General features: G+C 44.6%; 1 protein-coding gene across 1 annotated transcript in view; it reads left to right on the plus strand.

Moving 5' to 3' along the window:
• The first annotated feature begins 2,368 nt into the window (after positions 1–2,368).
• The window catches only part of LRRC7 (leucine rich repeat containing 7), a 588,365-nt gene continuing 573,644 nt past the window's right edge, over positions 2,369–17,089 (plus strand). The window contains 1 exon segment of the mRNA XM_020993127.2: positions 2,369–3,146. Within this exon segment, the coding sequence (XP_020848786.1) occupies positions 3,145–3,146 (2 nt within the window). The 5' untranslated portion in view covers positions 2,369–3,144.

A 17,089-nucleotide genomic window follows, 5' to 3' on the forward strand; every position in this document is an offset into this window, starting at 1 on the left:
AGCGGCCCATAGAAAAATAATTCAATTCAATTTAATAAACAGTAGTTAAGCCCACGCTATATCCTCCAAGCAACGAGCTAATCCCTGGGGTGGCAGAGGGGGTGGGGGTATGAAAGGTATGAAATGCCGGACTGCAGCAAGGAGGCATGCAGGCAACAGATAGAATGTCCCATCGTAGGACCAACCAGGGGCGGATTTGCGGGGTGGGGGTGGGGATGGTGTTTGAAGGGCAGCCGGGTAAGGGCTTTAAAGGCTGAGTCGAGGACTAGCACATTGAGCAAGTTTTTCAAACTAGTTTTTAACTTGCTTCTTTTATTTTCCCAGTTCTCGTTTGCAGATCCCACCCTGGGTTATCCACGGGGCCATGAGGTATAGGAAAACGTGACGTGATTCTATTAGGCAAAGAGAAGAAAGCCCGGCTCGGGTCAGTCCTCCAATCTGTCCCCAGAAATCGAGTATTTCCTCCTCCTGACAGTTCAGTTACTCTGCAATCAGTGCATTTCCCAGCACTTCAAAGTCTACTTTTCTATTTCTACAGATGATACTTCCCAGCCTCTCCCCTGTCCAGCTTCTCGCTCCTCTTCCCTTCCTCAGTAGAATGAAGCAGCAGTTTCTCGGTCATCAGCCAGCTGTTCCCTGCAAAATCAACCTTCCCTGGCTGCTTACCCATCAGATCAGTTGCCCATGGCCCGAATCCCTTTCCAGGCAGTTCCTACCCAGAGGGAGAAGATGATTTTTGACCTTCAAGGGCTTATCCTCCCAGACCCACAATTGGGAAAACGTGCCTTGCGTTGGGATGCTGTGTGCATTGCACTGGGGAGCATGCACTGAATGCCTGCATCGACTCATACACCACTCCAGTTGGAGGTAGTTTGAAAGATAAGACGTCGGCCTTTAGCTTGCTTAGCATGAAGAGAAAAGTAAAAGCTTAACCACTCCTCCCACGGACCGCTCAACAACATTTCCAAAAGAAAATTTCTAGGTATGTATGTAATTTACGTGTGTATGATTGGACTTATGTAAACATTTCTATCTCACACTAGTCACGAGAAGATAAGGAGAAAGAAGAAATCCAAGGGGGGGGGGTGTCAAAGGATGTGTGCAGAATAAGATTAATTTCAAATTGCCATTTTCCATCACTCCCTCTTCCCCAAGTTTTTGTCGTTACTGTTGGGGGGGGCGGTGCTTCCAATGCTACTCGGCCCGCAGACACTTCCAAGAGTTTGAGAAGAAACTCAGTGGCCCACAGGACTAGAGAGTTGCCTTTGTGTGCTTCTGTGATAAGGGGGAGAGGAGATGGATGGCTAAATCCTAATGCTGAAAGTCCTTTGTCGCTAGGAGGTAGCCACTCCCAGGGTGGGCTTGGAAGATAGGGCTCTAAGTCCTAAACGCTGGCTGTTACACCGACTGCATCTGGACAGGAAACCCCCCCTCCCATCTTCTTGATAGCCTGGGAGGGCGGGGTCCCGGGGAGGCAGAAGCGAGGGAGAGAAGACGTTGCCCCTGATGAAAGAGCGACGGCCACGGCGGCAGCAGCAGCAGCAGCCCCAGCAACAGCAATAGCAGCCCCAGCAACAGCAATAGCAGCCCCAGCAGCAGCAGCAGCCCCAACCCCAGCCCCAGCCGCAGCAGCAGCCCCAACCCCAACCCCAGCCGCAGCAGCAGCAGCGGCGGCGGCAGCAGCAGCAGCCTGCGCCGGAGCTCCGCGCTCAGCGCGGCGCTGGCAGTCACGGAATCTGTGGGGGCGGCTCTGCTCGCACGCACGCGGAGGCAGGCGGGCAGCGCTTTGCACCGGGTCAGGCTGCTCCAGGGGAAGGCGCGGGGCGGCGGGGGCCCCAGCGCGCGGATCCCGGGGTGGGAGCCGCAGGAGGCGGCAGGCAGGGACTCCGGCTCAGAGGGAGGCTCGGGCCGCCCCAAGAAGCATCAGCCAGCATCTGCCGCCACCGCCGTGCGCCCGAGCCAGCAAGCCCCAGCGGGCCAGCACCGGGGCACCCTCCTCCCCAGGAAGCCGCGGGCCTCGGCAGTAGCGGATGGGCTCGAGCCTGGGCATCCTCCGCTTTCCCCGCGGGGTTTTTAGCCGGGGAGGGGGCGGGGGCTAGCTCAGAGGGGAGGGCCGCGGGCCGCGTAAGGGCTCAGTCTCCACCCCTCGCTGGTTGGGGAGGGGGGAGAAAATCTCCTTGACATTTTTCACACTTTGAAGCCGTAGCTGCAGCCGGTGTAGTCCGTCCTACCAGGGGGTGGGGAGCACAAGCAGGAGGAGGAAGAGAAGCAGGAGGAGGAGGAGGAGGAGGAGGAGGAGGAGGAGGAGGAGGAGGAGGAGAGGAGGAGGAGGAGGAGGAAAGCCAAAGGACAAGGGGGGAGGGGGTCGAGTAAGCCAGCGGGCGAGCGAGGCGGCAAGCCACATGCCTTGCCTCGCCGCCTACCCACCCCCGGCACCTGTGAGCCGAGTCGCCTAACCAAGGCGAGGCGAGGTGGGCAAGGCAGGCGAGGCCCCTGCCCTCCGGGCCGGCTGCCCAGATACCCCAAGCAGCTGCTTCTGGCTACGCTCAGCTACTGCTACTGCCGCCGGCTCTTTTAGCCCCCTGCTCGCTTCGGGGCTCCCCGCACACCAGCGCTCCTCGGGGATCTCCCCCCCCAGCCCCGCCCCGCGTGGCACAGGCACACCGAGGCTAGGAGTCGGGGGGCACCATTCAGCTTGCTTCCTCGCCTTTCCTTTTCCCACTAGGATTTATTGTCTGTGGAGCCTCCTGGGGGGTGGGGAAGGAGGTGCCGCTACCACTGCTGCTGCCGCTGCTGGTGATTGGGTGGCCGGCCAGGCTTGGCACAGACTGGGAGAGTTACCGTTCTACTCCCACCCCCAGCCTGCTGCTAGTCGCTGCCCGGGCTTCCTCTCCACTGTTTCCCCTGGGAACACATCCAGCAGTCCACCTGAAGGGCATCGGCATCATGGTCTAGCCTTGGACCTTCCTGGAATCCCCTTTCCTTTTCCTCCTTTCCTCTCTAAGAAAAGGAGAGGAAAAAAAAAAGATTCTCCACTCCCACTCTACTGCGGACCCGGGAACACACACTTTAAGGAATAACCATTTGCAGCTGAACGTCTGGAGCCCTTGGGAGACTCATGGGTAGTTCCTCCAGGAGCCTGCAATGTGAGTACCCTACTTCCCTTCCCTGGCCCCTTCCCTTCCTTGGAGAGGGGCTGCTGCAGTGACCAGCCTCTGCTCGGTGCCTGCTTCCAGGCGCAGCTTGAAAGCGTGAGAGCACCGGTCTCCCGCCTGGGCAGCGACTCCCAGGGAGGAGAGGGCAGCACCTGGGCTTCCCGCGATCAGCCGGTGCCAGCTGCTTGCTCCGGCGCTGGTGCAGTGGCTTTTTCTTTCGAGGGCTGGCCCCTCGATCGGTAGTAGATTGCGGGAGGCGTTTAAACGGTCTTGGCGGGCGGTGGTAGAGGTAAGTGTGTGGACTTCATGGCCAGAGTAAGTCTAGTAAAGGGTTACATACTGCGAAAAGGGTGTGGGGAGAGGTAACCAGAAGGAGACACTGCTGGAACAGTTAGCAGTAAGGAGGTCCAAGACAGGGGTTCTTAACATTAGCTTAGAGATCGCGCCGGCAGCTGTTTCGGGGAGATGCCCAAAAGACTGGAGTGGCTGTTGTGATAGCTGCGGGCACACACTCGCTCACTCGCGCGCGCGCGCGCGCGCCACACACACACACACACACACACACACACACAGACGCGCGCGCGCACACACACATGCATGCCGCGCGCGGCGCGGGGGCGCGCGCGCGCGCGCACACACACACACACACACACACACACACACACACACACACACACTTGTAGCAAGGGAACATTAACCCTAGCTGCTCACTCTTCTGTTGTCCCCTGAGGTGCGGTTACTGATTGGTGCTTGGGTTTAAGGAAAATGTTTCGAAGCTCTTTGTTGGCCTGGGTGCTGAAAGGAAAGGGGTTTCGGGTGCTGGGGTGCGGAGGGGTGAAAGAGAGGAGATCGGGGGTGATCGGGTGCAGGCGTTTAGAGGCAGAAGGATTTCCTCCTTCCCACCCCAGAGACCTTCCCAAACTCGAGCTTCTGGTTCCCATTGTGCCTCCATACCGATGCTGCTCAGAGTGGGAATCCTGGACTGTTGCGATTTCTGCGTTTTTGTCCCTTCTGAATGTCTCTGCGTTCGTCCTCCCAGCTGGACTCCTTAGCAAGCCGGCTGTGTTTTATAGCCTCCACCCGAAAGCGTGAGGAAAGGAATAACAATAGTATTAATAACTGTACCCTGACTGCCAGCACATTGCTTTCATTACTATATATCTCTGGTCTTTCTATGTTAGCACAGTCAGCAATCTCTAGAGGGCTGCGTTATTATCTTTTTAAATAGCTTTAATATGTGTCTGTTTTTATTAGTTAGGGGATTGCTTTCCACATTACAGTGCTCAGCTGCAAAGGGCGGGGGGGGACACCGAGAAAGAGCTCAGCCTCCACCCTCCCTCCCCTCTTGCTCTGTCTCCTCCTTGTACAAAGTGGGAGAGTCGGGGCGTGCAGCTGAGGTGGGGGCTAGCCGAGGGTGGAGATACACTTGCCTAACTCAAGGAAATAGACCCCAGCCACCCTCCGTTTTATAAAAGGAATGATGGAAGCTCTCCTACGTCCCATACTTCCAAGAAGGAGAAAGGGAGGGTTGCTAAGACATCTGCTTGTGCCTTCTGCTTACTTTCGCAAGGTACCTTCCGTTCGTCGAAATCACCTGAGGTGCTAACTGGGTCACTCTGCATCCCTCTGGACCCCCATCCCCCTGTACAGCGGGCCCCATGCAATTTGGTCCTCTGGGTGGGAAAGTGGTTTTATGGACCGGTGCGTTCGAACCTGGGGAAAGTGTCTAGGCACAATAGAGATATCAGAGCGTGGGCGAGAGGAGTGGAAGCAGACCACGTGATCCCTCCGGTGGGCAAGATCCACTGCTGGGAACTTGATTTTCTTTGTTCCTGCCTGAGCCTGTGAAATGTCATGCGTCCAGGCTGCTTTATTCCTCCTACAGAGGAAGAAGAAAGTTTACTGCATGTAATAATGGAGAGATGCAGATGCACAGGGAGATGGTTATTTGGGGGTGGGGGAGGGGTCCATTCAGCCACCTTTTGAATGAGGCATGCCCTTCTGGAAAGGCAGTAGAGAAGTTCCACAGCTCCCCTGACACTCGTGGGCATCTCCCATGGCCGCGAACCTCCTATCTCCTTCTGTTAGAAGCAGGCATCACTAGCTTCCTGAGACTGAGAGGTGCGTCCATTCCCAGAGCCACACAAAGTAAGGTTTCGGAACTCTGCCGGTTACGAGGAGCGACCTGCCCTACTGGGCAAAAGCGGCAGATGCTGATGCCGCTGGGTTCTGGGGTACTAGAGATGCAAGAAGGTGCAGACTTGAGGACTGGGTTTTGCTTTTGTTTCTAATGAACCAGAACACTAAGGTGGCTGGGAACTGATCTTTAGGAATTCCTCTGTTTGGACAAGTGAAACAGCCCGCTAGTATACTACCAGACTGGGCTGAGGTGGAATTTGGACGTTCTCCAAAATGGGGTTGGACAAGGGGCCACTCTCGGTAATTGGGGATTTTTTTTTTTTGCATAAGAAATTTGAATGCCTGAGCGATGCTTCCCGTTTTTATTTCACCATTTTATGAACAATCATTGTGAATAGAAGTTTCATAATTGTTTCAATAGGATCCTTTGTACTCTGAAACATATGTCGGTATTTGCCAAGAAAAGGACAGCCATTGCTGGCACATTCTGGGCGTGAGAGTTGTTCATGCACCTTTTTAGTTGCTTATTCGTGAAAAGACGTGAATTTACCATGGCAACCCCTACATTTTCTAGCACATGTGACTGCACACATGCCGTGTCAAAAATAGAAGCACCTCCTTAAAGAGACACAGACCCAAGTGAATCGCCCTGAGCCCAAGTTGTCCAGAATTTCAGAGCTGCTTGTGACTTGTTCTATTTTCCTAATAAAAATGCCAAGTAATACCATGCTTTTATTTTTCATTTTATTTTCTTATAAAAAGGCAAAACTGAAAGCAATTGATTTCAGTTGATATTTTGTTATTTGTTTTCTTTTAAAATGCCTTTTCATATAAGCTAATTAGCAAACTTAAAGTTACAGGGATGGACACCAATATGTGGCAGGCAAGTCACAGGTGACAGAGAAGAAGTGACAGGGAAGAAAAGGTGTCAACCTTCAAAGAGCAGAAGACACTAACAGATAATTATAATGCACCTTTTGGTGGGGGGAATGGGAGTCTGTGATTTCCTTGGTGTAGGCATCTTCCCAAACCAATGCAGATCCCTAATTTCTTTCCCAGTTTAGAGTCTTAGATGCGTAGTTGAGGCACTGAGAGATTGAGAGTCAGGTAGGCAATACTTGTCAGAGTACTGACTGGAATTCGGATGTTACTGACTCCAAGGCTAGCTCTCTATCCACTAAACAAAGCCGTTTCTCCTAATATATAGTATTATATTATAATTAAAACTGCCACTTATAATATATATTCATGTGTGTATGCATATGAGAGAGAGAGAGAGAGAATTTGTTAAGATTTTAGATATATTATCTTTGGGGACCTTAAAAAAAACTGTTGTTATGGATAAGTACCACAAGTGTTTTTATCCTGGTTTTACAAATGTGAAAATGAGAGTGAAGGAGGCTGAGACACTTGCCCATGTGCACACAGTTAGTAAAGATCAGAGGCAGGATTTGAATCCAGTTCTCCCTGACTCTAGAATATCTTTGGATAGCACTGGGCTGCTTCTCAAGCACGTATAGATTTTTTTAAAAATGTTATATATTCTGTATGAGGGCAAAATTCATGTATAACCTTAAATTAACAAATGTGGGGCCCTCGATTAGTAATATGAATAAAGGTACCAACTCATGAGTTGCATGTGTTCGTCTATGACAGTCTTTTCTCACCTGGTGATTAGCACAGAGTCCTTCAGTAAGGAACAGAAATCTCACACTAAGTGCTACTCCCATGCCTTGCTATAACACTTTCTGTGATCTTCAAGGAGAAGCTGGCTGACCTTGTGCTGAGGATGTCAGAGTCCATTCTTAACTCTAGCTCTCTTCTGAATCGCTGGCCTCTGAGGACCCTTCTAGCCTGGAGGCTCCATGCTTCTGCTTCTCTCAGTGTTTCTCCTACTTCCATCATCACATATTTGAATTTTGGGTCTGCATCTGCCTAATTTCTTGGGAAACAGGGGTCTCCTATTGACAGCCTCTGCTTTATCACTGCCAATCGGTGGCTGCTTCTGGGGCAGTGGGAGTTCACCCAGTCCATATGTATCAAAGGCAGGACTTGGACTCAAGGCTTCATGAATCCAAGACTGGCTTTCTAACTACTATCCCACCCTGTCTCCCTAGGGCTATCCTATTCTAATTGAAAATGGTATATTACTTTGTACAAAAAAAAAAAATAAGAAAAAGAAATGGCCTCTGTCACACCCAACCACATTCACCCTTTAGAATATTTGGGAAAAGATGAAGGTGCTTAAAAAAGATTAAAATAGTAGTAATACTTCGTTTTTGTTTTTCTTTAGCTACCACTACTTTGACATTATAGGGTATCCCAAAAGGCCAAGTGAAGTTTTAAGCTCTCATTAACTTCAAACTATACTAAGACTTTTGGGATCTCCTGTATATTCAATTCATTTAAACAAGTATTCTATTCTATTTAACCAAGTATTATGTGCCAAATAATGTTGTGGTGGGTTAAACCAGTTTCACAGGATCATGAGACTGAGAACTAGAAAAGACCATAAGGATCAATCAATTAATTAATTAATTAATTAATAAAAACACTCATTAAATGCTTACTGTGTGCAAACTATTCTGTCAAGATACAAGTAGAAAAATGGAGACAGTTCCTGCAGTCGAGTTCACACATTAATGGGGAGCCATAATGTTTAACAGGAGATTTCAGCCGCAAGGCAGGTGGAGATTTCCCATGTTCCCCAGGTTGAAATGCCAAAGCACATGATGATGCACATTCTTGAAAGTTATTTCCATTGAAGAAACTCTGTCTATGATCTTTCAGGTCCCTTCCAACTAGATCTGGGAGCCTCTGGTCTTCTAAATCAGTCCACTCATTTTGTAGGTGAAGAAACTGGCATTGCCTATAGCACCATCCTTTCCCTTGTATTAAGCATCAGCCTGTCTAGAGCTTGGGAGGCAGTGAACAACTGCTCAGGTGGAGAACTCGTATGCCTTAATGTAGTTTGATTATAGGGAACCAACCATAATTGCTGCTGCCATTGTACTTCTTCAAATAAATATTTTTTTGGAATTATTGTCCTTTGGGAGGATGGGTATGCTGGGTTTGTACACAAACATTCTACCACTAAAGGACCGTCATGATAAGCTAATCATGCTCTGCTCTGACGTTCTGACTCTAACCAACGGCCTACCCATGCAGATTTGGCTAATGGGTATATATGGGTAAGGTAGCAAAGTGGATACAGGAGTGGGCTTTAAACCAGGAAGACTTACCTTCCTGAGTTCAAATCTGGCCCCAGACACGTAATAGTTGTGTGATTATGGGCAAGTCACTTAACTTTGTTCACCTCAATTTCCTCATCTGTAAAATGATCTGGAAAAGGAAATGGCAAGCCGCTCCAGTATCTTTGCCATGAAAACCCACAATGGGCTCACAAAGAGTCAGACACAGTTGAAACTGAACAACAATAATATATGGGTGCAAGCTGTGTCTAGAGACTGTAGTTTTCATCTGGAGTAGAAGCACTTCTCCATCTCATCTTGCATTCTCCTGATTCCATCCATGCACACAGGCCATCTTTCCAGAGCTATAACATTCTCCCTTTTCATCTCTGACTGTCAAAATATGTGATTGTTCTTTGAAGGCTTGGTTTTGATGCCTCCTCTTTCATGAAGCTTTCCCTGATTTCCCACCTGTTCTCAAACTCGCTCTTCAATTTTTTGAAAATACTTTGTCTTATCTCCAAAAGTCTCATGATGGAAAATGCTATCCACATCAAGAGAAAGAACTACGGAGTTTGAATGCAAATCGAAGCATATTATTTGCTCCTTTTTTCCTTCTTTTGTGTTTTGTTTCCTCTCTCTGGTGGTTCTGCCTATTGATTCTAATTCTTCTTTTCAACATGATTAATGTGAAAATATGTTTAATAGGAATGTATATGTAGAGTCTATATCAGATTGCATACCATCTTGGGGAGGGGAGGGAAGTGGGAAGGGAGGGGGAGAAAATTTAAACTCAAAAGCTTGTGGAAGTGATTGTTGAAAACTAAAAATAAATGAATAAAAAAAGAAAATGCTTTGTCTTGATCTCTTTTGCGATGACCTCCTTTCTGTAATCAACCACCAGTTCTCATTGATGAGACCTCCACAACGTCTCAGAAGTCTGCTCACTTCCCCACATTTGCTCAGACCTTACACTTTCACCTAGACAATTGCAATCTTCTCCTCATTCCTCTCCCTCCTCAGCCCCTCCCCTTTCTAACCTATCCTACACACAACTGCCAAAGTCATCAGACACCCCCAGCCCAGGTTGGAGCATGCTATTCCCTTGCTTACAAATAGGTCCCTCTTGCTTCTAGGACAAAAATGAAACAGATCCTTTGGGCCATTGATAGCCCTTCATTATCTGACTCCAGACCTATGTTACTCTGTTCCCCAGACCTCCAGTTCAATCAAGCTGGCCCACATGTTCCTCATACCTGTCTTCCACTGAACACCTCTGTGCGTTGTCACAGGCTGTAACCTGGGTCTGGAATTCTTCCTCCGTCAAAGCCCCTTGAAAGCAGGGCTTCTTTTGTCTTCCTTTGTTTCTCCAGCACTTAGCACAGTGCCTGGCACAGACTAAGTGCTTCATAAATTGCTCCTTGCCTCTGCCTCTTAGAATCTGCAGCTTCCTTTACATGCCTAATACAGTGTTACTCCCTTTTTCCATTTCTGTAGTCACTAATGCCCAATCCAGCCTGAAATCAATTTGTATTTATTTTGTGTATGTTTGGAATTAGAATGTGTGTGTGTGTGTGTGTGTGTGTGTGTGTGTATCTGTGTGTGTCTGTGTTGTTTCTCCTGATAAGATGTAAATTCTTTGAGGGGAGGAAATAGTATTTTTCTTTTTTTGTCTTTGTGTGATCAAAGCCTCGAATAGTTCCTGGTGCATAGTAGATTTGATTATCACATCCTATCTTGTTTCACACTTGTTTACTTGACACATCCCTCTCTACTGTTTTTTTTTTAAGATTATAAACTCCTTGAAGTCAGGGACTATGTTTCTTTATTTTTACTTCCCTAGCGCCTACTCAAATATGTAATACAGGAGAAGCACTTCCTGAATTGTTATTGAATTGTTGAATCTCTTTTGGGTTAACTTATACATAAAGTGAATTAAGCTTACCTCCATGATCTGACTAGCATCACTCTGGTATTAAATTCAGCAGCTAATACTTATAATTGAGAATTTTTATAATCTTGAAAGAAAGTACATTTTCATTGTACTTTCTTCCCTTTGGGGATTAATGAAAAAATCACCTAAGTTCCATCCTTGGTGAAACTTTATCCCACGCTATCCATTGTGTCTTTAGCTTACAGCGTTTAGATTTCATGTTAAGCAATCTCACAAAATTGGAAGGGTGATGACTCAATGTATTGTTTGGCAAGCCTATGTATTGAAAAATATTCAACCAATATTTAGATTGATCACAGGTGATGGGCTTAATAGATTTTTTTTCTTACACTTGATATAGATAAAATCAGAAATGGTGCTGTAAATAAGTAAATGATGTTGGGAAGCTGACACAAGTTCACTAATGCCCCACAATGCCTTTCCTTACATGTATGTTGAACCAAGTTTTTAAATTCAGGTCCATAACAGTTAGGAAATCTATATTCTTATAGGGATCACCAGATGGAATTCTTATAAAGTAGGGAAGAAAGAAGAATAAAACACTTGGTTTCAGCACTAAACCTGTTACTTACTTGCTATATGATATAGGTAAAATAACAATAATAATACCTAAAATTAATAAGCCCTTTAAAGTCTGTGAAGCACTTTATAAATATTGATCTCATTCATTGTAGCAACCCTGAGAGGGAGGTCTTATTACTATCCCAATTTTACAAATGAAGAAGCTGAGTCAGACAAGGTTAAGTGACTTGCCCAGTCAGGCAGCTGGTAAGTGGCTGAAGACTACATTGAACTCCTGTCTTCCTGACTCCAGGTTCCAGCGCTCCATTCTCTGTGCTACCTACCTGCCTAAAATCGCTTAGCTTCTTTTTCCTATTTATGACTTTTTAAATATCTTGAAAGGGATATTGGCTCGAGTTTGAAAAAAGTGTTTAAGTACAACGGCACTAATTTCTGTAACAAATACAGCAACATAAATAGCATCGTTGAAGTAGGAATAGAATGTCATGATTTAAAGCTGCCACAAACTAATATACTTAAATTAGGTAGAAATCCTTAAGGTAGGGTGTGCACTGATACTTTTAGCATATTAGAAACACCTTCAGTGATTCCACAGAGCACTTTAGTAATCATTGAGCTTGCTTCCTATCTTGGAATTCTCTCATCTTGTCCAGAAATTGGTAAATATTTGGGGTATTTCTTAATGAACATAAAAGGATTGATAATTTCAATAGTCCATCTGTATTCAAATGAACATCTGTACCCCATGTTTGGCAGTAATGCATCATATGACTTTTGTGACAGTTATTTAATATGGGTGCAGAAAAGGCAGTGGCTTATCTTCATGGAATAATTAATCCATGACAGTAATACCTAATATGCTATTAGAATCTGTCATGTAGAGGAATGGTAAGGTTATTTTAAATAAAGTCATTTTTTTAATTCAAAAGGCTGTCATGTCTTCTCTAACACTCTGATGATATTCTTTAAAAAGAGACATCTAATGAGTTGTCACAAAAGCATCTTTAAATGGTTAAACATAACAGAACCAGAACCAGAACAGAACCTTTTATATGCCTTTTAAAGATACAGAGAATAAATGCATGTAATGGCCCCAAAGATTTTCTGTTTAAATCAAATCCTCTACCTTGCTTACTATGGGAAGTATTTACAGACTTCATAAGTCTCTACCATGCCATTGTTTTCATATAGAACATCAGCACTGGCTACAGTTGGGGCAACCGCATCTAATCCAATAATGACCATATAAGTGCCTACTTTGGGCCAGACACAGCAAGAGCTGTGGAGATGCAAAGACAATTTTTTTAAATCCTTTTTTGCCTTCAGAGAGTGTGCATTTCACTTGATTACATAGGTGATCCCAACATGTATGTGTTTCATTTTTTTTGTCTCAGATGGAGAGGGTATTCAGAACATTATAGAGATACAGTTCTTTCTAGTGATCTCCAGCTCCACTGGCATTTGGTCTACACATGGTTCATAAACCTTATTTGCTCATAAATGACTATTGAGCACGTAGAAAACTGTGGAGTACTTTAGAGGATGCTGGTAGCAATCATCATAATAAGCATAATGGTGCTGGTCAGGGTGAAAGACAGTGCTAAGCAAAAAAGGGAAAACAATTGAAACAATAATTTAATTGACAGGGGTGCCTACACATTTACCAATGAAGTAAATAGCATGGAAATGAGGAGGAAGAAGAGATGAAAATGTATGACAGGATAGAAGGCACTGGTGGAGGTGGGAAAATGAGCTGACCTTATTGGAGAAGATTATGTGTTAAATTTAACCATCCAGAAAATGGTTCACACACACACACACACACACACACACACACACACACACACACACACACACACCCATGGCCAGAATTTAGTGAGTAAACATACTTTGGTTTCATAGTAGATTATGAAATTGATCTATTGGCCACTTCCTTGTATGATAAGAAAAAGATGAGAAAAGGGAAGGCTAGGATGCTATCCAGGTGCGAAGGAAGGATTTTTGTGTGTATGTATGTGCAAAATATATGAGTAATGAGTATGATGCCAGAAAACTCCCTGGTAGACTTAAGAATTAAATAAACAGCTACAGATGATGCAGTTAAAAATAATTTAAAAGTGGAATGAGGTGGACTTCCTAAAAACTCTTGGGAGCAAGACTTTAGATTTTAATGTATTTAATCATCATAGTTTTAGAGCAGATAATTAGTTCTGAAGTCATCTGGTATGATTGGTCCATCTGGTTTTATATTAGTAGGGAGAAAAAAAGAGAGACACGGACTTTATGACATCCTGTACCAGAGAGTCAAAGGAAATGGCTAATAATCAGTGTAAGTTCAAATTCATAGATGAAATCACCTCCTATGTCCCCCACATGAACAATTGCTTAATCTTTTCCTGCCCCAAATTGCCATGTGTCTGTTTTGTATGGAGGTTGCATATATTTGTACATATCCACATCCATACAGACACACATACACATGTTGACCTCCCTGTCCTCTCACCCTTCTGTATATAGAATGTGAGCTTCATTGGGGCAGCTGCTTCTTCACTTTCATCTTTGCATCTGTGGAAACTAGCATAGTTCCTGGCACAGAATATCCACTTAAAATACTTGTTGATTGGCTGATTGCATCGTAAAAGAGAAGATGATGAAACTGAACACACATTTTCAAAATTAAATGTTTTCTGATTTTTACTTCAGTGTCTTTAGGTAACATTATCTGGACATTAGCTGGATAATATTGGACAGTGGTCATGTTTGAGCATTATCAGTGTCATTTACAGTGCTATAGTTGTGATATCTTTAAATCTAATTTGGTAAACATGAGAACTCAGTCTATACAGGTAAAGTAAGTAGATGAGCAGTAATCCAACAAATGGATTAATGTTGATAGCCAGCATGGCTGATATTGACCACTTTATCATTTCTGAATTTGGGTTGCAGTTATCCCTTCCTGGAATTTTCAGCTCTTTACCTGATCTTTTTGCTTCTCTTTGCCTGTCTCAGGGCATAGTGATGCAATGACACAAATTCACTGCATTTCCCTGATGTATTCAAATGAGGATGCTTCTCCTTATGTAAGAAAATTGGTTTGCTCATGGCATATTCGATATCATTCTTATGTTGTATTGTGCAATACCAACTTTTTTAATAGACATGAGAATATTATTTTAATTTATCTAGCATTTATTGAGTAATCATGGTATTTAGAGAAATCTAACGGTGAAATGAATGTTAAATGACAGAAAAATGGCTCGACTCCTCAAATCTTTAAAACTTGATGAATTTATTTATTTGTTTGGGGGTCAGGTTATCTTAGTGGCATCAGGATTTTCCTGGTGAGGAAACTCCTTCCCCCAACAAAGATCTTCTCTGTAACTTATAATCTTAAAGAGTTGCCGGAGGCACCAAAAGGTGAAAGTACTCAGAGTCATACAACCCGGACTCAACAGGGGAAGGACTTGGACCAAGTATTTCTGACTCCAAGGCCCTCTCACTAATTGGTCATTTAGACTTCCTCTTAAGCAACATTAAAGATTCAAAATGCTGCACTATCCACCTTCAAAACATCAGTTCAATTCAATGCGTGAGCACCTGCTCTGTATGCAAAAGTCACTGAGAGGGGAAGGGACACCCAGACAATCAAGAAACAGGGCATGCTTTCAAGGAGCTTATATTCCACTGAGGTGAAACATTAGGTACACTTAAGTAAAGAGGAAACTGGTCTAAAGCAAAGAAAAATGAAAACTGGAGTGGAGGAGAGAACTAATAGTTGGGGAAATCAGCAAAGGTATTGTGTAGGAGAGAGCACCTTCGATGAGCCTTGAGGGGATCTAGGAACTCCCAGAGGAAAAACCATCCTGAACATCAGTGACCTCATGACAGGTCTGTAGAATGTTGGACTTGGAACTGATTTTAGAATCCAGGCTTCTCAGCTTACAGAAGATATTGAAGTCTCAATATAATGTTTGATATCACACATCTCATTCCATAAATCTAACCCAAGTGTACTAGGACCCATTGACTCCTGATAGGAATGTCTCCATATCTAATTTCACATCGAGCATTTTTCAAGAAATAACATGTTGTTAAGAAAATGCAATATGCCAAAATTAGACTTGAGAAAATATACATTGGAGAGTGATTGGAGAAACAGGGCTACTCCAGAAAGTGCAGGCTTTAGAGACAGTCTCTACTCCATTTTCATCTACTACACTTACTATTTGTGTGACCTTTGTTAATTTTAATCTGAAGGCTCACTTTCTTCATTTATAATATAAGAGAGTTGACAGACATGGCCTCCGAGATTCTGAGTTCAATTATTTTTATTTATATTAAAATGCCGTTCAATGGAAAAGCAGATGTGGCTTCTTATAAAATCCGATTAGTTACACTGAGCTATTCAGACATATGCTTATTGCTTCAAATGAGGAACACCTGAATTTGCCTACTGCTTATTTGACTATTGCTTTAGGATAGTCAGATCATAGCCAGGATGCCCAGAAGCAGTTAGAAAGAATCTCAGAATCCATCTAGTCCACTGGTACCTGAAAAAGAACATTCATTTGTGTAGCAACAAATGTTTAAGACTTTTTTAATGACCAAATGCCTATATCGTCTATTGGTACATTTGCTAAGCTTTTCATTTGAAGAATCATTTTCTTCATACCAGCTTTCAGCATACTGTTCCAGGACTGGTGGGTGGAAAGGAACAGAACATATTCCTGTCTCTGAATGTGAACCCACTCACCATTTTACAGGGAAGAATGTGAATGTTCTAGGAAGGAGTATTAAAGGGAAGATGGGATGCTAACCTCCCCTACTGCTCTAGGCAGTAGGACCCCCTACCACCACCTCCAAACCAGACAGATGAAGACCCAACTTTCCTTTAACAACTCATTCCATTTTGTCACGTGCTTTGTGGACAACCAAGTTTGTGGTGGTGCCTTCCATCCCCACCTTTTACAACAGACCAACTCTTAGGAATGGGATCTATGCCATGGATACTGTCACAGGCATGCTGGAAGCTTGGTATAGCCCTGCTTGCCAGAGAGTAGAGTTGAGCATGGGTCTATTTTTGACCTCAGCCAAGGTGGATTAGGTACTTTTGGATCAAGCAAGCACTTACAAGATACTCAAATGTATAAGTCCCATGGGATGAACCTCAATGTAGCAGAGCTATTTTCCTTCCATAACAAAAAAGTTATAAGTATATCTGATACGAAATCAGTATTCATACTGGAATTCATTGTAAGATCACGTAATCAATCAAACAAAAAAATGTGTTAACTTACTACTGTGTGCCAGGCACTGTGCCAAATACTGGGGATACCAAAAGGGGGGTGTGTGTCCTGCCTTCAAGGAGCTCAGAGTCAACAGAGACAGCAAACAAGCAACTATATACAAATATGTTATACAGAATAAATAGGAAACAATTAACGGCAGGGAGGCACTAGAATGAAGAGGGCTTAGGAAAGGCTTCCTATAGCCGATGTAATTTTGGTTGTAGCTTAAAGAAAGCCAGGGAAGCCAGTAGGTGGAAATGAGGAGGAAGAGCATTCCAGGAGCGGGGGACAGCCGGAGAAAAAGCCTAGAGTCAGAAATGGAGTGTCTTGCTTGGTGGAACAGCCAAAAAGTCAATGTCACTGGATTAAATAATATGTGTCAGGGGGTAAGGTATAACAAGACTAGAAAGGAAGGAGGAGGATGGGTTATGAAGAACTGTGAATGCCAAACAGGGAATTTCACATTTGATCCTGAAGGAGATAGTGAACCACTGGTGTTTACTGAGTGGAGATGGGGGGAGGGTGGCATGGTTAGGCCTGTACTTTAGGAAAATCACTTTGGAGACAACGTAGGACGGATTGGACTGGGGGGAGATTTGAAGCAGGCAGACCCAACAGCAGATCATCCATCAATCCATCGATCAATCAATATAACATTTATTGAATACCTCCTATGTGCCAGGCACTATGCTAAGCTACTGAAATAGCCAAGGCATGAGGCAATGATGCCCTGTACCAGACTGGTGCCAGAGGCAGAGGAGAGAAGAAGGTATATACAAGAGATTTTGCAAAGCTGAAGTTGACAGGCCTTGGCGATAGATTGGACGGGGAAAACAAGAT

This window comes from Phascolarctos cinereus, unplaced genomic scaffold (assembly GCF_003287225.1).
Source record: "Phascolarctos cinereus isolate Bilbo 61053 unplaced genomic scaffold, phaCin_HiC Scaffold_5;HRSCAF=322, whole genome shotgun sequence".
Classification (NCBI taxonomy): domain Eukaryota; kingdom Metazoa; phylum Chordata; class Mammalia; order Diprotodontia; family Phascolarctidae; genus Phascolarctos; species Phascolarctos cinereus.